Source organism: Sminthopsis crassicaudata, chromosome 5 (assembly GCF_048593235.1).
Source record: "Sminthopsis crassicaudata isolate SCR6 chromosome 5, ASM4859323v1, whole genome shotgun sequence".
Lineage (NCBI taxonomy): Eukaryota > Metazoa > Chordata > Mammalia > Dasyuromorphia > Dasyuridae > Sminthopsis > Sminthopsis crassicaudata.
Window position 1 is genome coordinate 227,386,873 of NC_133621.1, and position 25,795 is coordinate 227,412,667.

The 25,795-nt window shown below is 33.8% G+C and overlaps 2 protein-coding genes across 4 annotated transcripts in view; both read right to left on the reverse strand.

Annotated features, from left to right (window-relative positions):
* PCBP2 (poly(rC) binding protein 2) overlaps positions 1–25,795 on the reverse strand; it is a 350,172-nt gene that overhangs the window by 120,878 nt on the left and 203,499 nt on the right. The window lies entirely within an intron of this gene.
* The window catches only part of SP1 (Sp1 transcription factor), a 41,144-nt gene that overhangs the window by 5,993 nt on the left and 9,356 nt on the right, over positions 1–25,795 (reverse strand). For all 3 annotated transcript variants that reach the window (XM_074270225.1, XM_074270224.1, XM_074270223.1), the window contains exons 4-5: positions 2,194–2,362; positions 984–1,183 (exon numbers count right to left, since the gene is read on the reverse strand). In XM_074270225.1, coding sequence (XP_074126326.1) covers positions 984–1,183; positions 2,194–2,362 — 369 coding nt within the window. The remainder of the gene's footprint in view (positions 1–983; positions 1,184–2,193; positions 2,363–25,795) is intronic.

Below are 25,795 nucleotides of genomic sequence, written 5' to 3' on the forward strand. Positions count from 1 at the left end.
TCCATCCTAAAACATGTCATGTTAGAAGCACTTAATAGGACTATCCCAGAAGGTTGTGTTGTATTTGTAGGGTTAGTCTGTGTTTTTCTGCAGAGGCATCTCTATTTTATTCCAGCTCACAAAAAAGGGATACTGAATCCCTTGAGTTTTTACTCAGTTCATCTTGACATTAAGTCCTTCTGTGAGATAAAGGCAACCAGCGATCCCTGAGGGAATCATTCTAGTATACCAAGTCCTATTGGGAGAGATGGGGAGCCAGACACACAAGTACCAGAAAAAGACTTTTTTGTTGGTTGTTTATTTTTGGAAGGGAGGGGAAAAGCAGAGCAATGTTGTGGTTGCTAACCTTAAGAGATGGGAACAAGACAATTTATAGATACTTTTTTTTACTTCAGAAACAGGAAAATTTAAGTCCTTTAGTCCAATCTCTCTCTCTTTTCTATAACATCCTAGAACCATGAATTTCCTACTTGGAGACCTTGAGGCAGGGAAACTTATTCCACTGTTCTTAATTACATTGACTCAAAATCTGTTAATTTTTAGCCACTGTTCCTGCTTCTATACTTTAAAGCAAATTGAAAAAAGTTTAACTTATGTTTTACATGAATTAGGTCACCTACTCGTTGGTTCTGTTAACTTTTTTTGAAGCTGTACTTATAACTTTTGTTTTTATGTTTCATAATTCTGCTAACAACCCAATCTTCCTTTCCCATCAAGCATTCTCTAAATCAAAACATCTTTTCCCCTAAAATCTCTTTAAATCTCTAAATAAACCTCCCCCAAGAAAGTTGGATTCTAGATTATTTTTAACTAAAATTCTAAGTAGTTTACCAGATTGTCACTATATGCTTAGTTTCTGTTTTTCCAACTAGACTATAAATTCATTAAAGACCTTGCAACAGCAAATGTTTGTTTCAGTATATGATTCTGACTCCCTGACTGGCTTATCAGTTCACCTGCCCCTTTAATTGGTTTTCACTCACCTGTATGTGTGCGTTTGTGCCGCTGGAGCTCATCTGATCGAGTAAAGCGCTTTCCACAGTACAGCCAGGAACAGATAAAGGGCCTCTCGCCTGTGTGCCATCGTAAATGTGCCCGAAGGTGGGAGGTCTTGCCATAAACTTTGCCACAACCTGGCATGTGGCAGATATGTTGTTTTTTTTTACCGGGGTCCCCAGAGCCCCTGTCAGAGATAACATAGCCACCATCTGTCATCACCTTTTGAGATATTTGTAAGGTGAACTAATAGATATACTCATTCTCTCTCTGTCAATAATGCAAACCCTTAGACACAAGAGAACCTGAAAAATGGCATAGCCTAGGAAGAAACTGGACTTTTCCTATTATCTTTACCTCTAGGAAACAAATAAGATTCAAAATTACCAGTGTTTGCTGCTTTTCCAGTATTTTCCTTTGAATGTCAGCCTATGCTTTGGATATTGTCCTAAGGTCCTTACTCTCAGCTGCAATGGGGTATTCCATTGCGTAGAAAGCACCAGGTCTAGAGTCAAGAAGATCTGAGTTCAAATCTAGTCTCAGACCCTTACTAGTTGAATGAACCTGGGCAAATCACTTAACCATTGTGTGCCTTAATTTCCCCAGCTGTAAAATGGAGATGATAATAGTACCTGTCTCCCAGGATAGTCGTGAGATCCAATGAGATAATAAATGCAAAGAGCTTAAATAGTACTTAGCACATAATGCTATATAAATGTTAGTTTTTATCACTAAGAAATGATCATTGACAAAATGTTTTAAAAAACATAAAAAGTTTAAGCAACAGTTGTCAGTCATCAAAAAGGATGTTTATAATGTCCAACTCTAGGTATTACTCATGAAAAACAATATGAGTTGGCCACTGATTTTGCTTGCTTATTTATGCAGGGAAAAGAATTCTCTTCTCCTTAGGTCTTTGGAATATTCCATAATGTATGCTAAAGTACTCTCCTAGGATGAAGATACAGTCAGGAAACAAGCTGAAGGAACTAAACAACAAAGAACTGATTTTCTGAAGGATGAAAAGCTAAAGCGACTATAGTCCTTGGTTCATGTTCTAGATATGTAGAAAGGTTTGACATAGTCTTAATCTTATTCCCTTTCTGAATATATCACTACTCCCAAAAACACTCTAAGTTGCCTCCCTAGCTTGCCCTCCTCTAAAACAAATGAAATGTATTTGGGAAGACAACTCACCTCCCTTCACTATCCTTACAATAGGGGCAGGTACAAGCCTCCCGCCTTGTCCTCCGACCAGTCTGGGGCTGGGGGTCTGAGCTGGACTCTCCTTCCACCCCACCAGCCGTGTCATCATGTATTCCATCACCACTGGCTCCGTGAAGGCCAAGTTGAGCCCCATGGTCTCCTGGAAGAGAAAGAAAAATAATTGTTACTCCTGTTATCACAACATTACCTACCATTTAACTCCCTGAATTTATGACACAATGCTTGCTTCAAAATCCTTCCAATTACCCAGGTTTGAAACCTCAATTACCAAATAAGAAACAAAGTTGGGTGGTCATTTAGTCTAAAGCCTGCTTGGTGTAATGAAGAAATTTGCCATATCACAAGCAGACCATTCAATTTTTGGATTACTTCAATTCTTTCTTGAATTCTTCTGAGCTTTACATACCAAAAATGTCCATCCATTCTAAAGATTAAGTCTAAGAGGCCTCTACTAGGAAATGTAGGTGATGTAAAAACAAAAGATAACCTATCCATTGTTTTACATAGCAATCTTTCAAATATTTCAGGATTAGGATATTAATCTAGTCTTCTTTTACTTTTCCAGATTAAATATCTGTAATTTTCTCAGTTTACACTCCTTTATTAGATCAGTATCTGTGACCTAGTTTCATAGGGCTACACCAAGGCTCTTTCCTCTTTTCCCTTTATATTTTCAGAATCTCTCTTCTTCTCCCCCTTCCCATTTTTCTTACTGGATTTATAAACTACTATATGTTCACTTTTCATCTTTATACAAATGATTCCCTGATCTAAGATTCAGCACCATATAATCAACTGTCTAATGGATACTTAAAAACTTCTCCCAAATAGAATTCATTAGCTTTCTCCCCAAATCCACTCTTCTTAATTTTCCTATTTCTGTCATCTCTGATTTTTCATTCTCCCTTCCATATATCTAGTAAGGAGCTTATTTATCAATTCTATTTTCCTTACATCTCTTTCATCCATTCTTATTTCTGACACAGCTACCACAAAAACTGAAAACCTCCTCAGCTCTAGCCATAACTATTACAACAGCCTCGGAATTGGTCTCCCTGCTTCAACTCTCTCCCTTCTCCACTCGATACTTTATACAAATGCAAAAATGATATTTCTAGAACACAGGTTCGATCATGTCATTTCCCCAGTGGAAAAAATTCCAATGGTTGCCTATAATCTCTAGGAACATATACTTGGTTCCTCCTCAGGCAGGAACTTCAAGAACTTTACAAACCCATCTCCAATCTACCTTTTCAAGCTTATCACACTTAGTGCCTTCCACAATATAGCCAAACTGACATTCTGTTCCTCATTCACCACACTCCTTTTCCCTTTTCAATGCATTTATACAGGGTGGTATTACCCCTGCCTAGAATGTATTCCCTCCTCCCACCTGCTTCTCAGAATCTTAACTTCTTTCATAAACATTTTGCAATCCCCCACTCCTACACTACCCTGCCATGACCCCCTCCCAAACTTTTTTCTTCCTTATGTAGGAAAGAAGATATATTTTGCATATAGTTATTTAATAGCTAAGAGTTGACATTTATAATAATGCTTAGAATAGGCAAGGCATTGCGCTAAGCATTTTACAATTATCTGATCCTCACATCAACCTGGGAGGTAGGTGCTATTATTATTTCCACTTTATAGTTGAGGAAACTGAGGCAAATAGAGGTGATCTGCCCTGGGTTACATAGCTAGTAAATGTCTCATGTTGGATTTGAACTCATGTCTTCCTGGCTTGGTTCTTTTTTTTGTTGTTTTTTGTTTTGTTTTTGGCTTCTGTATTCTTAGTACCAGCATAGTGCTGGCAAATAGTAAGTACTTATTAAATGCTTCTTCATGGAGGTAAACTACTTCCTTGGTTCCTTCAAACCACAGTTCTATTAAATAGCTTCAGGTGGCCTAGTTTTTCCAAGCTTTTCCAACACTTTCTTCATGTTGGATACCTCAGGAAGCCCTAGCCTTTTCACCTGAACTGTGCTTAGCTCTTATTCTTCCCTATTTTGTTTGAAATATCACAGCAACTTCCCTGAGTAATAATTAGTTATTTATCCCTTTCTAATTTACAGAATCTTGAATGTTGGAGGGGATGTGGGAAAACTGGGACACTGATACATTGTTGGTGGAGTTGTGAAAGAATCCAGCCATTCTGGAAAGCAATTTGGAACTATGCCCAAAAAGTTATCAAACTGTGCATACCCTTTGACCCAGCCGTACTACTACTGGGCTTATATCCCAAAGAAATACTAAAGAGCGGAAAGGGACCTGTATGTGCCAAAATGTTTGTGGCAGCTCTTTTTGTTGTAGCTAGAAACTGGAAGTTGAATGGATGTCCATCAATTGGAGAATGGTTGAGTAAATTATGGTATATAAAGGTTATGGAATATTATTGCTCTGTAAGAAATGACCAGCAGGAGGAATACAGAGAGGCTTGGAGAGACTTACATCAACTGTTGCTGAGTGAAAAGAACAGAACCAGAAGATCGCTGTACACTTCAATGCGGTATGAAGAGGTATTCTGATGGAAGTGGATATTTTCAACATAAAGAAGATCCAACTCACTTCCAGTTGATCAATGATGGACAGAAATAACTACACCCAGAGAAGGAACACTGGGAAGTGAATGTAAATTGTTAGCACTACTGTCTATCTACCCAGGTTACTTATACCTTCGGAATCTAATACTTAATGTGCAAGAAAAAAATGGTATTTACACACATATATTGTATCTAGGTTATATTGTAACATGTAAAATGTATGGGATTGCCTGTCATCGGGGGGAGGGAGTGCAAGGAGGGGGGGGATAATTTGGAAAAATGAATACAAGGGATAATATTATAAAAAAAAAAAATTACTCATGCATATATACGTGGAAAAAAAAATTCTAAATATAAAAAAAAAAAAAGAAGAAGTATAACCCTGATAAATTTATCAGGTAATATTGTATATTCTATATAACTGTAACCAAAAAAAAGAATAAGTTCCTCTAATAATTCTTAATAAATCTAAACTGCTTTATGGAACTTGTAATCTCAAGTATTAGGTCCTTTACTTATTTATCTCTGTATCCCCAATAAACCAAGGAACCACTGAATTGAAAGTAAATGATAAGATATGCAACTTATGTAGTAGTCAGACACAGAAAAAAGCTCTCTTATAGATTCTAAATTTTTTAAATTAGAATTTATCTTTCTTTCACCTTTAAAGCCACAGGGGCTATTTACATACTCTAAAACTTCTCCAGAGCTAGGTTACAACAGAAGTAATGCTACCTAGAATAACTAAAATGAAATTTCCAAGGATTCTATTACTAGAAACTACATTAAGCCTAGGAAATATTTACAACTGGAAATTGTAGAAAGAAACTTAGACTCTGTGCTCTCAAAAGGTAAACAAAACTGTGGTTGTACACAGAAAATATCCTAGCCCAGGGAAGAGGAAGAGTATTTTGACAATATTCTAGAATACTTAGGAGATTACCATTTAGGGCCAACTATTTTTTGTTGATACAAGGGAAATTCAAGACAATCTAACACATACTTAAATAAGGTTCTATTATATGCAATGGATCATGTCAGGGAAGAAATTATCCAGAATATGTGAATGTGACAGATATATTATGCTGCTTAATATCCCTTACAATTAAAGACCAAATTTATGAGAATTCATTACAATTTCTGAAATAGTTAATCAGTGAGGCCATAGTAATCTAAACCAATGGGAAATACTTGGTATTTTCTGAGGCATTTTCCTTAAATTAAAGAGAGGGGGGAAAAACCCCCACAGAACATAAAAGCTAAAAAGAACCTAAAAGATCCTTTGGTCCAACCACTCATTAGACAGACACAGAAATTGAGGCCCAGAAAAGTCAATTCATGTCATAGTCTGAGGAATATACAGTTACCTCATATAGCTTAGCACCATGCCTAGTATGTTATAAATAACTCAAAGTGAAACAAATGTAGATAATTTACTTTTGTCACCAGAGACTAGATTAAAACTTGAAAAGGATTCACCAGAAAGAATTCATGCTTCAGATACAGGTTAGACTAAATGATCTGTGAAGTCTTTTTCTAATATTAGAAATCTATCTGCCCCAAGATTACTTAAATGAGTCAGTGGCAGAAGCGAGACTGGAGGACATTATAAATTCAGTATATTTCCTCTAAATCAGGCTCTTTCCATCACTGTATTCATCCACAAAATGCCTTAGGGACAAATCAGGGCCCCCGAAGTGACAATTCTACAAGGAAACAACAATGCCTCCTATTCTAGCCTGCTCTCTTAGCTCTCCCCTTCCCTTCCCCCCCCCCAAAAAAAACAACTAGGAAAATGAGGCATATGTTTAGTTCTGTCAGTCCTTTTCAAAACCTGCCTGCCCTTTCTTATGTGACCAATCCCTTCACATTTTCCCTAGTTACCATACTCAGCATCCCCAGACTTTTGGGATACAATGCCTACTATTTGTTTGATTTTGTGATCAAAATGCCACTAAGCCCAACATTCACCACTTCTGCTGTAGGGCAGATTTTCAAAAATGAATTTTCTTTTTAGAATCACCAAAAATTTAGTAATATACCTATGAATATATGAAAACACTCCCCAGACATTAGAAAATGGGGCCTCCAGTCAATGTACCAGATAAATAACATGTTATTAATTAGCATTCTAAAATAGCTCAAGGAGATTGTTTTACTAATAAACAATGGCTCCCCCTCGTGGTGACATAGAATTTGTCCTTGAAATAAGCCTACGTGGCTCAAGAGATTTTCTGCTAGCACAAGTCATGGATAAACTAGCAAAAAGTTAATTTTGAAAGAGAAATTTCCCATGTATTTGCAGAATTTTATCTACTTTGAATCATTAGTAAGGATATATGAAGAATATAAATTAACCAACTTCTATGTATCATTCTAAAGGTCCCAATATCTTCAATCTGAGAAACTGGGCAATTCCTTTTTTCTCAATTTGAACTCAGTTTAATGGGAAATAATCTTCCTATCTCTTAAATGTAATTATGGATTTCTGAACCCAGTGGAGAACATGACAAACTTTTGCTCTAATCCTAATCCTTTTCTTTTTCATAAAAGATGAATTAGGCCAATTAATGATCCTTCACAAAAATGGCAAACTTTTTTTTGTTTGAGAGCACTAAATTGTCATTTAATTAACTTAAAGATAGGTGTGAAATGCCAGCAAAGCACCAAATAAAGTGTTTCCAACTCCCTTTAATAACTATTTCAAAAAGAAAATGTTGTAGCTTTAAATGTGGTATTGGTTAAAGACAAAAAAAGATAAAAGATTTTTTCTTTTCATGATGAAAAAAGCTAGTAAACCAAAAGCACAATTTAATGACAGCTTTGCTCAACCCACTTGTCCACCTCTAGCTAGCATCAGACTATAGCTACTACCCATACTTCTCAGTTTACTTGAAATGACAAAGTATGCCAAGGCCATGAACTTCCAAGGAAGGCTACTAGGCTGGGCCTGACTAAAGTATATTGTTCTCTGAGAAGACATTTGTAAAAAATATCACAGATATATGGAAGACTACAGGGAAAACAGCAAAATGGCTACAGAACTGGTTACGATCCAACTTGTCCCCATATACTTTTAATGTCACTGATAGATCTAGCATCCTACTTTCCTACCCAACAACCCATCACAACTATTCAAGGCAACACCATCAGGAATACTTATGAACATTAAATGAGTACTACTTCAACAAGGAATGAATTAGACCACATACTACATTTATACATAAACATAGTACTGTTCTAACTATATCATTTTGCCTGCATTGTACAGAAGGATTTCTGAGAAGCAGCTGTCATTCATTTGATGCAACCTGTTCAACCTTGTAGCAGCACTATGGAGGACAAAAATACACCACTAACCAAACTCATCTGTGCAAAATATAGTCCAAAAAAAAAAAAAAAAAAAAAGCAAAAAAGATGAAAAGTAAAACAGATGTTACAAAGTAATCAAATTACAAAAGTTCTGACGCAAGCTTATTTCTTCTTAAGTACAATTGTTGTCCTACAAGCCTAATGTTAGCTATCAATGTTCCTCAATATCTCTCATTACAAAAAGGCCTGGAATGGGAACTGGCAGGAAAAGGGGAAAGGGAAGGAACAGTGTCCGGTCAGAGGCAAGTACAAGTACACTGACATCATAAAACTAGTCAGGATGAGAGAGGAGACACAAAAACATCAAGCAGTATAGGACTATCTAGTAAAAAAAAATTAACAGTCCTGTATACCACCCCCTCAAACACCCTCACATATTCTCTAAACTACAAACATCTGAAACAGACCCCAGCTAGAACAATGATGAAGAAAACTGAGCTAAGTCTCAATGAGGGATTAAGAATTCTGGAGGAAAAAAAAAAAACCACTGAACAAAGAATAAATAAATAGCTTAGGACAGAAGTGGAAAAGTTTATCCAAGTAATGGATAAGCTAAAAAATAGACTAACAATCAGAACTCAATGATTCCAGGAGAATTGCCTCACACCCCCCCCTCCAAAAAAAAAAGAAAAGAGGCCACAGAGTAAAAAATGAACCTCTATGCACAAAATTTGCAAGTAATCTCAATAAAAAGACTAGGAGTGAGTAGAAATTGTGAAAAGAGAATCTTAAGACATATAATTAAGAGCAAAATATAGATGATGTTCTTGGGTTCCAATGAGAAGGGTCTCTTCAGAATCTACTATTTTCAAAGGATACAAAGAGTTAAATACAAAGATTAGCTGTGATTTATGTTCTATTTTAAGAGAGTAAAGAAAAGGATGAAAAGGATGGATGTGAAGGTTGAGGATGAGAGAATATACTAAGAAATAAGGAAAAGTACTTATTTCCCATAAATGAGAAAACTAGTGAAAGATGGAAGAAATCAGTTTACATGTGAATTCTATCAAACAGATAAAGAAAACTCCAATATTACACCAATTGTTTGCAAATAAGGGAAAGCAGGATTTTTCTTGGTTCTTTTCAAAAGACAAGTAAAATCTGGATTACTAAATCATAAAGGGATAAAACTAAAAAATTACAAACCATTATTTCCAATTAATATTGATGAAAAATCACTGAGCAAATTAATAGCAAAGAGGCTATAATATATTTAAAATATTAACACTATGACCAGAAAGGATTTATATATCACAAATGACGGAACAATTCAATATTAGATCTACAAGTGTAATACATGACATTAACAAAAACAAAAAATTCATGATTATAACAAATACAGAAATTTCTCTTATCAAAGTACACCACTTTATATTAAAAGGGGGGAGGAAGAAAGAGGATGGTTCTTACATTTGATAAATCATATCTACTAAAGAGAACTACAAATATCTGCAATGGAGAAAGAATAGGGGTTTCCAATGATATTAGAAGTAAAAAATATCATCACTATTTGATATAATTCTAGAAAAAAAAAGTAATTAAGAAAACAAAAATAGACACAGAAAAAATAAAATTGTCACATCTCACAGACATTATGTACCAACAAAACTCATGAAGAAAGAGACAGAAAAAAAATTCCATTCAAGAAATTCAAAAATGCATAAACTATCTGGGAGTCCACCTACCACATGACACATAAGAAGTGTATGAATACAACTACAAATTTTTTGAAAACAAAGCTAAATTATTGAAGATGTATTTTTAAATTTGCATGGCTGAACCCTGACAAAAATAAAAATACCAATACTATTTAAATAATTTGCAGATTTATCATCAAATGACAAAAGATCAAGAAACACAAAGGAAATAATGAAAACTGGAAGAATGAAAACTGGTTCTTAGCAAAGGATCAGATCTCAAAACTATTCTACAAAACAATAATTATCCAAGCTATCTAATACTATTTTAAAAATAAAAACATCAAAAAATGGAAGAGATTAGGTACCTAAGACCAAATAGCAATCAAACTCCAAGTTTCTAGAATCTAGAAAGCAATTTGGATGAAATTAGGTTTTGGCCAATATTTCACAATATTTACAATACTTATCACAATAAGATTCAAATGGATAAATCACCTAATTATAAATATTGATATCATGTATAAATCAGAAGGAAGTTATCTTAATTGTCTATAAATACCTAGGGAAAGAGTTTTTTTATTAAATAAAGACTAGCAAAGGGAAAAAAAAAAAAAATACCACTAGGGACAAATGGCCAATTTTGATTACATAAAACCAAGAGTTAGAATTAGAGTTAACTGGGAAAACATCTTTATTATTTCTCTAATCAAGGTCTGACATCAAAAAAATATAGAAAATGTATGAAAATGTGTAAGTACAAGATCCTCATTCCCCAAAAGAAAAAAAAAAAAAAAAGTCAAAGGAAATATTTGTAATGACAGGAGAACAAATATACTAATGCACGGCTAATGGGGCTAAAAAGAATTTTTTTTTTTTAATGTATCCAAAGTCACTAAACTGCATATCCTTTGATCAAAGGATACCCTTAGTATGTACATTTACATCAAAGAAAGCAAGAGACCCGTGCTGACTAAAAAATAATCACAGCAGCATTTTTTGCTATAGCAAAAATATTAAGACAAACTGAGGGGCCCAACTGAGGAATGGTTGAACAAATCATAATGTGAATGTTACAATTAGCACTATAAGAACTTATAGAAGGGACAGATTCAGAGAAACCTGGGAAAAAATATGAACTAATGCAGAGTGAAATGAGAAGATTGGGAAAAAATTATACAAACTTCAAACACTGTGAAGAAACACAGTGAAAGATTTAGAAACAATGATCAATATAATGACCAACCATAACCCTAGAATATTGATGATGAATAATACTTTCCATTTCTTGGAAGAGAGGAACAGATTTGTTTTGTATGACTACTTTTTTGAATAGTGAAGGCTTATTTTATTCTTAATTTTTTTTGGAAGCAATGAGGCTGGAGTAGGATGGTGGTAATTTAGAAGAGATAGTTACAGCAATTTGAACTATGTCTTCAGGGCAATCAAATTATGCATACCCTTTGATCCAGCAATAGCACTTCTAGGTCTGTATCCCAAAGAGATCATTAAAAAGGGAAAAGGATCCACATGAATTGAAATATTTATAGCAATCCTTTTTGTGGTAGCAAAAAAGTGGAAATTGAGAGGATGCCCATCAATTAAGGAATGGCTGAATAAGCTGTGGTATATGAATGTAGGAATACCATTGTGCTATTAAGAAATGTTGGGCAGGATAATTTCAGAAAAACCTGGACTTCCCAAAACTGATGCTAAGGGAAGTAAGCAGAACCAGGAGAACATTGTGCAACCTTGTGTGATGATTAACCATGATTAACTTAGCTCTTCTCAGCAATACAATGACCCAAGACAATTCAAAAAGGTTATGATGGAAAATGCTATCCAGCTCCAGAAAAAGAACTATGGAAGTCTGAATACAGACCAAAGCATACTATCACCTTTTGGGTATTTTATGGCTTTTCCATTTTGTTCTATTTCTTCTTTCACAAATGTGTGTAATGGGGAAATATGTTTACAGAATTGCACATGTATAACCCATATCAGATTACATACCATTTTAGGCAGGGGGATTGAAAGGAGGGAAGAAAAATTTTAAATCAAAATCTTATTTTAAAAAATGGATGTTCCAATATAACTGGAAAAGTAAAAAAAAAAAAAAAAAAAAAAAAAGACAGATGTAATGAAATTTTTTTAAAAAGTTAGTATTAGTGAAATATTTTTAAATACACGAAAGCAAAAGCAAAGCTCAGAAAGAGAACTAACCCTTCTCAAGTATTTTCCCCCCCCACTAGGTTTTATAGATCTAAAATTGTGTATATACGTATATCTCATAGTTTTCAGTAAGAATCAAGTAATTGTCACTAAGTAGTCAAACTGGCTTTCTCCACTAGGTGTCAGTGTCACCAAGGGATAGATGAGCATGGGTTTGAAATGATCAACTAAATTTTTTAAAAAGAGAGTTGAGAGTTTAAAACATTTACTTCACTAAAAAGGTTTGAAAAGTGACTATTGACAAAATAGAGCCCAGATTATAAACAAACAAATAAATTAAAAAAAAAAAAAAAAAACCACAAACCTGAATCCAAAAAAGTCTAAGCTGCATTAATCTGTATTTTGGAAAACATAGGAAGAACTATGTCAGCCATCCTAACATTGTTCCTTGTGCTAATAATAAACATATGTCCAAGAGGGATCAATTTCTTCATTTTACTTGTCCAGTTAAGATTTGAACATTAATTTTAAGATTTGAACACCAACTTTAATGTTCCAAAAAAAAAAAAAAATACTAATATTTTCAGTTTCTTCTTCTCTTTCCTGGCATTTTCTTCACCCTACAATCCCTTTCCCATAATTCTAGCCCTTCTTTTCCTATAACCATATATTTGAAGAAATCCCCTCAGGTTAACATTCCTCAAAACTAATTACAATTGTTATTTTTTAATGATTTATATTCAACACCTATGTTAAAGGGAATGTAGTCTGGGGCTAATTGTCTTTAAGAGAGGAAAAAAAAATTGTCTTTGATTTTATATTCACATTTCCATCACTTACTGGGTTGTAAAAGCATCAATTTCTCTTAGGAAACTGAAATAGGGGTTTAGTATCCAGATTTTTATAATTTAATATTCACATTAACTTTTGGACTATTCAGCTTCATCAATTATAAATTTTAATATCTTTAAAGCAGAAATACAACATATAAAAATAAGAAAAAAAGGAAGTCCAGTGTGGTAGCAATGACAGTATCTGCTTATTCTTGCAATGTAAGTAAGAGTAAAATGCTTCCTAAGGTGTAAGCTGGATGCTAAGTGAAATGAGCAGAACCAGATCCTTGTACTCGGCAACAGCAATATTATGTGAGGATCAATTCTGACAGACGTGTCTCTTTCCAACTGAGGCTACTTCCAATGATCTTGTGATGAAAAGAGCTACATCCAGGAAGAGGACTGTGGGAACCAAGTGTGGACCACAACATGGCATTCTCACTCTTTTTGTTATTGTTCTCTTGCATTTCGTTTTTTTACTCATTTTTTTCCTTTTTGATCTGATTTTTCTTATAAGTAAGATAATTGTATAAATATGTTTACATATGTTGGATTAAACATATTTTAACATGTATAATATATATTGGATTGCTTGCCATCTAGGGCAGAGGGTAGGGGCAAGGAGGGAAAATTTGGAACACAAGGCTATGCAAGGTCAATGTTGAAAAATTATCTGTGCATGTTTTGAAAATAAAAAGCTTTCAAAAAAAAAAAAAAAAGATGTAAGCTGGAAAAGTGGGTTTCCACATTACAGTAAAGTTGTCTAGTGACATAAAACACAGTACTTGTAAAATAAAGAGGCTGTACCAAAACAATAACTGAGGCTCTCTTGCAGTGTTAACCCTATAACCAGAGGGCCCAGCAAAAGCTTAGCAATAGTGAGTGATAACAGTTTCAAGAATGAAAAATCTACTCAGCTGGGAAAATAAATAAATAAAGACAAGCAGGTCTATAGAAAACCCAGTATTTTCTCATGCTATATGGCCAAAGTAAAGGGGAGAAGCCTCTTCTGAGTTTCTTCAGCATCTTGCCTTCGGGGAAATGAATGTGATTAGTAATATACAAAGGTACTAAATTGTTGCTAAAAGTTCCTCCAACTTCATCTTAAAGAAACAAAAGTATACCATTACACCATTACAAAACATTTGACTAAAATACATTTGAAGTATAACTCATTAACCAACCAGGTCACCTGGTAGTCACACAGGATGCAATAAACACCTAGTCTAATCTTTTCTCTCAACTTTCTTTCATACTCAACCATCCAGAAAATGGATAATACAAGTTCAACAAAGTTGGATAGAGGGAAAAGGAATAAGAGGCACCACTTTGGGTTGAGTCATATACCCCTACTAAGAAGATCCAGAGGAATTAAAAAAAAAAAAAAAAAAGATGACCCAGAGGAAATTAGAGTACTAATTTATCTTTTCTCCTTGAAACTTTATATGAGATTTAATGATTTAATGAGGGATGATTTAATGAGATTTCCCCAACACTGCATTACCTTCATGCTCTTCCTACCTATGTCCTCCCTTTACTTTTTGCTCCCTAAATGTGGAAATCCCATAAAGGTTTTGTTATCAAACCTTTCTATGTCCTCTCACTTGAGAACACTCATTTCCAAGATTTCAACAATCATATCTAATCAAATTATTTTTACATGTGTATCTCTAGTCACAACAGAAGCAATAAGTGGCTTTTGGAACTCACTCTTACGTCCTGGTCAATCATTCATCTGCTTCCTTTGGGCTACTGTGACCACTGCTTATCCTACACTGGTTCTGCTTCCTTTGCTCTACATCAGTTCATGCCTTCCCAGATTTCACTGAATTATTCATAATTACTGCTTCTCGTGGCACCCTAATAGCCAACCCCCCCTCATTTTACAAAGGGAAGACACAGCAACTCAGAGGTGACACAGCCAGCCCAAGGTTACCCCCAGTAATAAGGAGCAGAAGCAGGATCTGAAAGCAGACCTTAATTTCATCCTAAGCTGCCTTGTCTCTGGATCCACTGCTCCTTTCTGTTCTCTGGCCTGTCTAGTCTTTCGGCTTTTTCTCTCATCCCAAGCTAGTCTGTCTGGAGGTAACTATACCTTAAATCCAAACTCTGATTAGTGGCTGCCTGAGCCTAAAAGCCCTGGACTTCTAGTACTATCAGGACCTCAAATGCACCAGATACCTAAGATACCAGAATGGAATCAACAATATAAAGGAAACTTTAGAACAGATCAGCTGAAGTAGCCACAGAACAGAGACAGGGAACCTTTTACTCTTAGCTAGAGTCTGTCCCTAAGTTAATTTTCATCCACCTTGTGGCCTAAGATCTAAGGGACAACTTATGCCCAGAGTTACAAAAAGATAATACAGAATCAAGCAGTGGCAGTAGGCTACAAAGTCTCCAGAAGCTAAAGAACCTTTTTTGATTTTTTAAAGAAGTATATCTGTTGTTTATTTTTCCCTTTGCCCATTTCTTATCTGACCATAATAAAGACCTGAAACATGTTATATACATTGCCATGATGATTAAAATTCAAAGTGGACCTTTAAGAGGCACGGATTCCCAGAAAAATTCAAGACTATAAACTTAATGTTTTCTTTTCCTGATTTTTCTCAAAAGAGAAAAATATAAACTTGTTTTTTCAAAGGATCAAAAAGTTAAAAATATTTCAAATTCTTCCCTATTAAAAAATGAAATGAAGAGAAACCTAAATAAGTTGTTTTGTTTTTTAAATATAATATTGGATTTTTTTGTGGGTCAGTGGCTCTATAAGGGTTCTCCTGACTAAAAGGATTTCTAAGACATGTTGTAGACCCTACTTTGGAATTATTTAAAAGCCCTGTGGATAAACGTAAAATCCTTCCTCTAAAACACATCATTAAAAATATTCACTTTATATGTTGTATTATCCTGTGTATGTCTGAGGTCAGGCAGAGTTTCATGTTCAGGCCACATTTAGGATCTAAAACACTGCCAGACACACCTAGAATTACAAACACATGAGGTGTTTTAAATATTTCAACAGATATTATACAACATCTCCATGAGTAATATGGCAAGTATCAATATTCCTATTTTATTCAATGGGAAAGTAATGCCCAGAAACTCCAAACAAGGGCATCAAGTCTCTTGATTGAGTATTAGACTACATTGCCTATCCCTCCTTCTACACATCCTATCTACTGGGCAGTTTAGGAGAGAAGAGTTATAGGAAAAGGGGTAAGTAAGCATTAGGGCAAAGAGGATAAAGGAGAAAAGGAATACACATTTTACAAATGGGAACATCAGTCCTAAATGAAGAGAGTTGGACATTTTATTTCTCCAGTAAAATGAAAACTTTCCTTGCTAGACACCAAATAAAACCACAGCCAATATAAGGCTTCCTCCCCACAGAAGTTTACCTACCAGCCACTGCCAGGCTCTGAGCCTCAGTTACCTTATCCTTCAATTTCATCAGAGAAAACACTATATTCACCAATTCAATTGAAGGATAAAGCTTATGAGAAATAATTCAGAACAAAAAGTATGCAGGAAAAGAACAGTGAATTGCAAGATTCAATTTATATTCACGTATAATTTCACACCTAGGACAATGCCCAACAAATGAAGAATAGCCATTTCAAAAACAAACCATCAGTTTTTGTCAGTTTTACATTACAAGTTCAAAGAACGACTTTTCTTTATAACTGACAGGTTAGTAGTGGGAAAGGTCCACAGAAATATTTTACCACCTTCTGATTCAGTTGTATAACCAGTCTCACATAACAGGATGGAGATTGGTAGAGGGGACTAGACAGAAACAGTTTTGATTCATTTATAAATAGAACTGTTCATACAGTTTCTAGATTTCATCATCTGCTCCCATCTCACTCTTTAGAAAACAGCTGCACAGATGGGGCTGATGAGGGTTTGCACAAATAGGGCCAGAAAAGCCTCTGAACTCTTGACTTCCTGACTAAACAGCAAGCTTTTCTTTTCAAGTAGAACCTTTCTATCTTCATGTTTTCTACAAGTATAGTCTTGTTAAAAAAAAAAAAAAAAAAGTACTGAATAGGGCATCAAAGTTGAGTTTTCCATCTCCTTCCCATTTCAATCCCCTTTTAAATATTAGACATGTTACTTATGGGGGCTAGTCAGTTATCCAAATGACTTATTAAGTGATTAATGACTTATTAAATCCTGCCTTTTAGAGCTTTTGGGCAGAGTTCTTAAGCTAACATGCTGAACTTTTTTATCCTCAATAGCTTGAAAATTTTATTTCAATATAATTTCCTGTGTAATCCCACATTTTATTGTATTCATTTTAAAACATCATATATAAGAAGGAATCCATTGGTTTCACCAGACTGCCAAGAGAATTTAGAAAAGAAAGTTAAGAATTCCTAGTTTAGGTGCTCTGAAAGAAGTAAAATAAACGATAGTAACTAAAGTATAAAGGGACACTAAATATTATTTTCATTAACTCTGTTAATGGTTGATTATTTTAATTAACTTAATTAACATTAAGTTAATTAACATTAACTCTGTTAACTGGTTGAGTATTTTGTGAAGAAAGAAATGAAGTGTTTTTTTTTTTTTTTTTTTTTAATAATGCCAAAAAAACAAATGGCATAAACTTAAGGTCATTTAGGAGCTTGGATTTTAATTTATAGTATTCTGGAATTTAATATTCATTGTGAGGGTAATTTTTTTCCATTTTTTAATAGTTTTAAAACTAGTCGACAAACCAAAACCAGCAAAATCAAGAAAAGGTCAGGCAAATAAGGATGATCAAAAATTGCATCTGAATCTGCTTGCCAACCCATTTCAAAATACTATGTGAGAGCACATTACTGATTTTATTAAGATGGATATAAGTTGCCTACATTTCAGTAAAAGCCTCACCATCAGTGCCAAGATGCTAGGCCACATTGTAGCTCCCTAAGCATCTAAACAATCTAGAGATGAGAGGTATCCATTGTCTGGAATGACAGGAGAATGAAATTCTCTGGGCCTCAGGGGGTCATTGAATAAATCCCAACAAGGGGAAATGCTTTCCAAGAACAATCCATCTTTGCTTTCTTTGGTTGTTTTATGCCTCAGTAATTAAAACAAGACAAAAAGCAATTACCAGTTATGGAAGAATGATTTACTTTGAAAGCATGCTGAACACATAATCCATCACAAGTATTCTTGTATAATTCAGACCTGCAACAATCCTTATCCCAAACATTGTGCTACAATAAACACTTTGCTCACACATATTCAGAATTTAAAAAAAAAAAAAAAAAATTTAAGATAAATGCCAAATTTCTCTCTCAATCTTCCTTAATCAGGTTATAAAATATAAACATGACACCAAATCAATCTACTGTATTAGGGTACCCTAAGATGCATTTTTGGCTATCATAAAATTGTTTCTAAATGGATTAAAGATTCAGGGAGGCATCTGTCAAGATTCATCCAGAGGCTATTAGGTAAATTTAATTTATAAAATACTCTTTGAAAAATAAAGACCTAAATAATTAGAGAAACATTTAGTTATTTATGGGTAGAGGTTGAGCTAATAGAATAAAAATCACAATACTACAAATTTACTTAATGAGTACTATGCTATTACAAAAAAAAAAAAAATTAAAGAATAAAAAAATAAAAAGGATAATATAAATAATGAATAAGTGATCTATTAACACCAGATCCAAAATTGTACAAAATAGTAATCATTAAAATGATTTGTTATAGGTTTAAAAAAAAAAAAGTCAAATAATGGAACAGATTAGGTATACAACAAAGACCCCATTTACTGGGATGAAAAACTCACTATTTGTCAAAAACAACTGGAAAAACTGGACCGCACTCTGGCAAAAATTAAGATTTAGACCAAAACCTCAAACCATGCACTAAGATAAACCAAATGGATAAATGACCTAAATATAAAAGGTCACATCATAAACAAATTAAAAGGAACAAGGAAGAAATTGCATTTCAAAACTATGGGAGAAGAGTTCATGAATATAATAGTGGCAGAATGAATTACATAAAATAAAATGGATAGTTTTATTTAAATAAAAATAAAATTAATGTAGTAAAAATTAAGAGGGAAACAGGTACCTAGGGAAAAATATCTTTGCAGCAAGTTTCTCTAAAAAAAGTCTCAATTCTAAAGATATATAAAAAACTGATTCTACAATGGATAAATGGTTTAAAGAATAAGAATAAGCAGTTTTCAAACAGTAACCAAAAAAACCACTTCAAATTAGAGAAATGGAAAAAAAGCAATTTGAAGTTCCACCTAACATCTATCAGATGACAAGAGAAAAAATAAGAAATGCCAGAAGGGAGGTAGTAAAACAGGTATACAAGTTCACTGTTAATAGAGCTGTGACATGGTCTGGTCATTCTGGATAGCAATTGGCAAAATGCCCAGAATGTTACCAAACTGTTCATATACCCTTTGACCCAGCTATATTACCATTAGGCTTATATCTCCAAAGAAATTAGAGAACAAGGAAAAGAAGACTGTGTACAGAAATATTTATAGCAGTTTTGGGGGGATATTAAAAAAAAAAAAAAAAAAAAACTCAGAAACTAAGGAGGTTGGTTATCTTCCTATTGGAAAATGACTGAACTGTAATGTATGAATGTAGTTATGTATGAGTAACTGTAATGTATGAATGTAGTTAGAATATCATTGTGATATAAGAGATGATGAAGTAGCTTCAGGAAACTTATTTATAAACATATAGAGTAAACAGAAGAATAATATACAGTAACCACATTATAGAAAAAAACAACCGTAAAAGACTTTAGAACTGCAAATGCAATGATGTACCACAAATTCAAAAGATCAAAAAGAAACATTTCTCTAACCTTCTGACAAAAAAGTGATGAATTTAAAATGCACTGAGATATATTTTCAGTCATGGCTCATATGAGAATTTGATTTTGTCAGATTACATAGATATGTATTGAAAGTTTTTTTTTTTTAATTTGCTCAACAGAAGTAGTGCAAGAAAAAAGTTTTCAAGTTAACTTTCCTGCTTGAAAAATAAAAATTGAAAGAAAAAAAAAGTTAAAACTTTTAAAAAAGGATTGCAAAGAAGATACAAAGAGTAACAACACCATAGAGTGCTGGATTAAGAGTCAGGAAGACCTGGGTCCTAATAATGACTCCTAAATTTAGCAGCTGTGTTGACTTCAGGCAAATCACCCATAAGCCTCAAATTCCTAATCAGCAAAGTGAAGCAACTGGACTGTTTCTTCCAGAGCCTTGAAAAACCAAATCCCTTTGTTCTTATACTATTAATTAGAAAAGAATTATTTCAAACTGTAAATTCCTTGGGTTTTGATGCCCCTTGGCCTGATTTACTTATTTCTTTCTCTCATTGGAATACACTCATTAACAAGGATTTGGCGCAAATTTATGCATTAACAAGAAGGGAACAGAAAAAAAAATTTTAACTATTGAGAAAGGACATTGACAGAAATGTAAACCTAATAATGGTTATAACCTTCAATTACTGCACAATCATTAACATGACCCTTAGGAGAAGATACTCTTGGTCCAAGATGAAAACTTTCTGTCCTTTACAGTGCTTTTAAAGCCACTTTTACTCCTGTTTCACTGGTTCTATAAAGTATGAAGACTGTAGAGGTTGGGGATTCTAGGCCTGGAATGCTGCATATAGTGGGCAGCCAAGTAGCATAATGCAGAAATTTTAAAAACTTTTTCTACCCGATACCCTTTTTGCCCAAGAAATTACATAACCCAAAGGTATATAGTTATATAAAACAGGTATACAAATCAAACATTTACTGACAATAAATCACAATTTCGGGATCACCACATTTAGTTATGAGACACCATATGGGGTCATGAATCACAGTTTAAGAATAAGCATAGTAGTGGATGGAGCACCAAGCTAGAGTCAGGAAAACCTGACTCTAGGAAAAGTCCAAATCTAAGCTCATAATTCTGTTTGCCACATTTCCCTGATCTACAAATGGGGATAATAGTAACATTTATTCCCCAAGATGGTTGTGAAGATCAAATAAGAAGAGTGTAAAGTGCTTTAACATAATGCCTAGCACATAGTAAGCACTATATGTAAATGTCAGTTCTTGTCACTGTTGTTATTAACATGTTGGTAAATTTGTTGAACTGGGCACAGTGGCTATAAAAGCACCAACTTTGAACCTGAGTTTAAATAAGGCCTCAAACAATTATTACCTGTGTGATTTTGGGCAAGTCACTTAAAACCCTGACTACTTCAAAAAATAATAATTTTGTGGACTGCTTTTTCTCCCCTCTTTTAAGAGATGACTTACTGCTTAGGAAGAGAAGGATATGAATATGATGTTTTTTAAAAAGGAATCAATTAAAATTAAATTTTTTAAAAACTTCAAACATATAAAAGATATAAAAATATAAAACAAAGAAACAAGACAGTACAATGAAAATTTCATTAAAGAAATGACCTCTAGTAGAGGGAGGGAGGGGAAAATTGGAAAAATGAATACAAGGGATAATGTTATAAAAAAAATTACTCATGCATATATATGTACTGTCAAAAAAAATTTTTTATAATTATAAAATTAATAAAAAAAAAAAAAAAAAAGAAATGACCTCTACTATTTATGCTTGAAGCATTTTCAGATGATACTCCAATATAAAACAGATGCCAAACTATAGGTGGATAAAAAATAACTGTAACCTCGTGAATCTTATTTGAAATTAAAAATAATGAAACTAAAAGAAATGCATGAATGCCAATATTCTTAAAAACAAAAATGAGTTTATTACATTTCCTAGAATTCAGAAAAAACTTTACCTTCCCAAGACTGCTGCTGAATTCAATAAACTGCCGAAGGAGTCTAGGCATGGTATTTTTAGATCCTCCACTATTTACTATAAACAACACACTTCACAGTTTTTACGTGCAAGACAAAAGTGAATTCTGTTTATTGCTCTTTTGGCATAGTTAAACCCTATCCTTACCTTCCCAATAGTAAGAGAAGAAAGCAGTTCTTAAGGGGAAAAAAGGAAAAATCTGGAAGGTCATTCCAGAGTAACATGAAAAACGACATGCACACTGCAGACAAAGCTTGCTATGGATGTCTCAAAAGCACCTAATAAATAACTCATGTTAACAGAAGCCATTCCTCTGAAATGCAAAGAACTAAAATTCTTTGCACAAAATAAAGCAAACAATTCAATTCTGCAAAAGTTTAATTTATCTAAGCCCCGGATTTATGTTTCACTGTTCTGCTATCATCCTTCATCCCTCATGTTTGGGTCATTCTGATGATAAATTACAACTAAGTAAATGATAGTATGACCACAGGTAAAATTAAAATTAGTTCATATATATTTTAGGTTAATGAAATAATCTAATATGCAAAAATATCTATACTGTTTTTCTTTCTCTTAATTATTCTTAGCTTTTGAATCAAAAGACATTATTTATGTAAACTGCTCAACAAACCGTAAAATTATATAAATATCAGCTATTATTTATCATACTATTTATTAGTATCTACAGTGTTAGGTAAGCAAGGAAAATAAAATGATCACTTCCATTATTTGAAACAGCAGTAATCAGAAGACCTGAAGATTAGTCCTGGCTCTGACTCTCAATGTATGACCTTGGGCAAGACAACCTTTCTGAACTTGTTTACTGATCTGCAAAAAAATAAATAAATAAATAAATGAAAGTTGGGGAGTTGAACATGATAATCTCTAAGGTTTCTTCCAAATCCAAAGAGCTTTTTTCTCTTACCCCATCATTATTTTAAGCTGCAGTATGTTTTTGATATTGTAAATAGACACTGTAAATTGTAAATAAACAAAAATTCAAGCTCTTTGAACAATCATCAGATCAAAGATTTTAGAGTTCTAAGACCCACTTCTCATCCATATAGAAACAAATACAGAAGTGACTTAATAAAAGTCACCCAGAATTTAAATCCAAGTTTTCTAACTCTAAAACCAATACTATTTTTTCCCACTACTCCTGGCTGCCTTATTAATCTTTGAGGCCAAAGATTGAGCAAATCATTCCTTAATGTTGATGTTAAGCAATATGCAAGGTCTATCTCAAGAGTATTCAAAATCTCACAGGTTATTTGTAGCCAATACACATTCTTAGTTTCCCAGAGAAACCAGTTATTTAAGATTTCTTCAGCAATTTCTACAATTTAAGCCAGTTTCTCAACTATTATAGGGCAAGCATTAATTTGGACTAAAAACATATTCTAGTTCTAGCTCAAATAAGCTAATAGTACTGTTTGCTCTATACAGGAAGTTTTTTTGTTTTTGTTTTTTTTGGGGGGGAGAAAATGAAATTCATAGTAAATAATGCAGGCTACTTAAAGGGCACATCAAAACCTGTTGAACAAGTAATATTGCTCAATCTCTGTATGTCATACAAACTGAGTTTCTACAAGACAGTAGAGTAAAAGAACAAATTTAAATGCAATCCAAGGTTACAACCAATCATGAAATAAAATACCCATTTGCCAGAGAAATTCAATCTCTTTCTTCAAATGTGTTTTTCAGGATCTATCAAAATGTGTGATGCCTATCTCACTCATAAGGTTGTCATAAAGCTTACCTTAAAAGATGTGTATATAGAAAGCTCTTTCCAAACCTCAAAGCCCTAAGTACTAGTTTTTGTCATCATAGATAAGTCAGCATCCTCTTCCCTTATTATTAAGGAAAACAATCTCTCTAAAGCTGGCACAGCATCAGACGTTTACAATGTATATTTTCAAAAACAAAGCCAAGTTCTATAGGCTATTGCTAAACATTTGTGGAATTTTCCCAAAATGCTACAGAGAGAAATTAAGAGTACACAGCCACGAGGTAGAAACTAAATATAACACACACACACACACACACACACACACACACACACACACACACACACATATATGTATACATTATAATAAATATTATAAATCAGCTCAAGTGATGATACAATTGGAAAGACAGTGACATAAATTTTACTATTTAAAAACATGTTTAATAGTAGAAAAATTCAGTTGGAACCAAACTCTCCCAGACAAGTCTGCATACTACCACAAGCAACTCCTACAAAACAGAACCAAATTAATACAAGCAAAGAGAACTCTAGATGTGAGCCATGACTTGAGCTCGATGCACCCTTTGCATAACTGTGTGCTCTTGTCACTTAATAAGGAACTAAAATGGTCACATTACACAATGCAATATGCTTTAAAGATGATGTCATTTACCGGAAAGTCACTGGGAGTAAACAGGGCCAATAAAAAAGGTTTTACAGACTGAATTCTAATTCATTCCACTCATTTTCAATCTGAATTAGGAGCACCCGTGTTTAAAGCAAAGAGTGAAAGTTACCAAACCAAAATCAAGTTTTAGGTTACCTATTCATTGGGAACTATGACAACCACCATAAGAAATATTTAGAAGCATCAAGAAAGAAGTTATTTAAGGAAGCTGTAAATTTCACTTGTTTAACTGAAGAAATTTCACTTGTTTAACTGAAGAAATGTTTTCCTTTTAAAATAGAAAATCTTCCAAAAAGGCACTCCCCCATACCATTCTTTGAAGACACGGGATATCCAACTGCAAAACACTGATATTTTCGGCTTTTTCAATGTTTTAATTGACTTTTACTGTTTTCTTCCTCTTTTTTCTTAATAAAAATTTAAAAAAAAAACACACTTATGGGATGGCTGTCTAAGAAAGGAGAGGAAAAAAAGTTTTATTCACATTTTTATTTTTAAAATGTAAAAAAGTTTACATAAGACCATCCTTTGAGGGGATAAAGGCCTATGGATGTGGATTACATCTGTCAGATCATTGACAAATTAGTTAATTTTGCTGACCTGTTTATTCCCACACACCTTTTTTATATTTTGTTATAAGAAATGGCTCTCTATGTAGAGGAAGACATATTGAGAAACAAGGTTAATGTAAAAAAATCAATACCAACAAAATCTTAAATATGGAAAAGTTCTAGGTGTGAGAATTTTTGCCTGAGGATCAATCATGTAGGCTTTATTTTTGGTTATCTAAAACAACTTCACACTGAATGCTGAAATATAACTTTTTTTAAAATTAAGTAAAAAAAAAAATAATAAAAAAATAAAAAATTGAGTCTCAGCAATATGACTCCAAATCTATTGATACCACTGGCAAACCAGTTTGTGGTATCACATTCTTTAACTTCATTTGGAACAGGGACATTCTCTAACCACTAATAAAAAGTAAGCAAATGTAAAAAATTTTAGTGCCTGCAATTAGTTTCTTACAGCCATTAATGAAATATGTTCTCTTCTGTTTCCAGAGCCTAGCCCTGGAACTCTTTATAAGGCAGAATTCCCACAAAAGTCATCCAAATTCTGTTGTACAGAACTATAGACCTAAGTAAACCTTTTCTCCAACAGGGGCAAGCAAGATTTTTAAGACGTCACCAAAGCTGAGAAAAGACCAAGAAGTTCAAACTGAAAGGAACAGATAACAATTTCTACAGAAGAAGAGAAATGGGTTGCTAGCTAAAATACTATTGTTTCTGAATGAAAAAAAAAAAAAATACAGGAGAGGGCCTCACAGATCACTTCACTGTCTGGAAACTAATCCTAATTTAGTGGGTGATACATCTGAGGCGTTTCCTTCCTCAACCACCACCCACCAGGGGCAGAGCAACCACAAGGACAGGAGTTTTCTGGTCTGTGCCCTGTCTCTTAAGCATACACAGATAAGCAAACTCGACAAGTTAACAGGGGAGCTGCTTTCAGGTGATTTCATAGGAAGACTGTAAATAGACAAAGGGAAACAGCTGCAAGCACCTACCCAGGTGAGCAGCACACAAGGAAACTAGCAAAGCTTGATTTTCCAGCAAAACTATCAAATACCCTCGAAAGGATAAAATAACCCAATTTCACAGCAGCCAGGCAACATCTGAACAACACTAGGCTTCCAGGAAGTGACTTTATTATCCTTCACAGAGGATAAAGCCAGATGAATTAGAGGTAACAAGTAGTTGCACAA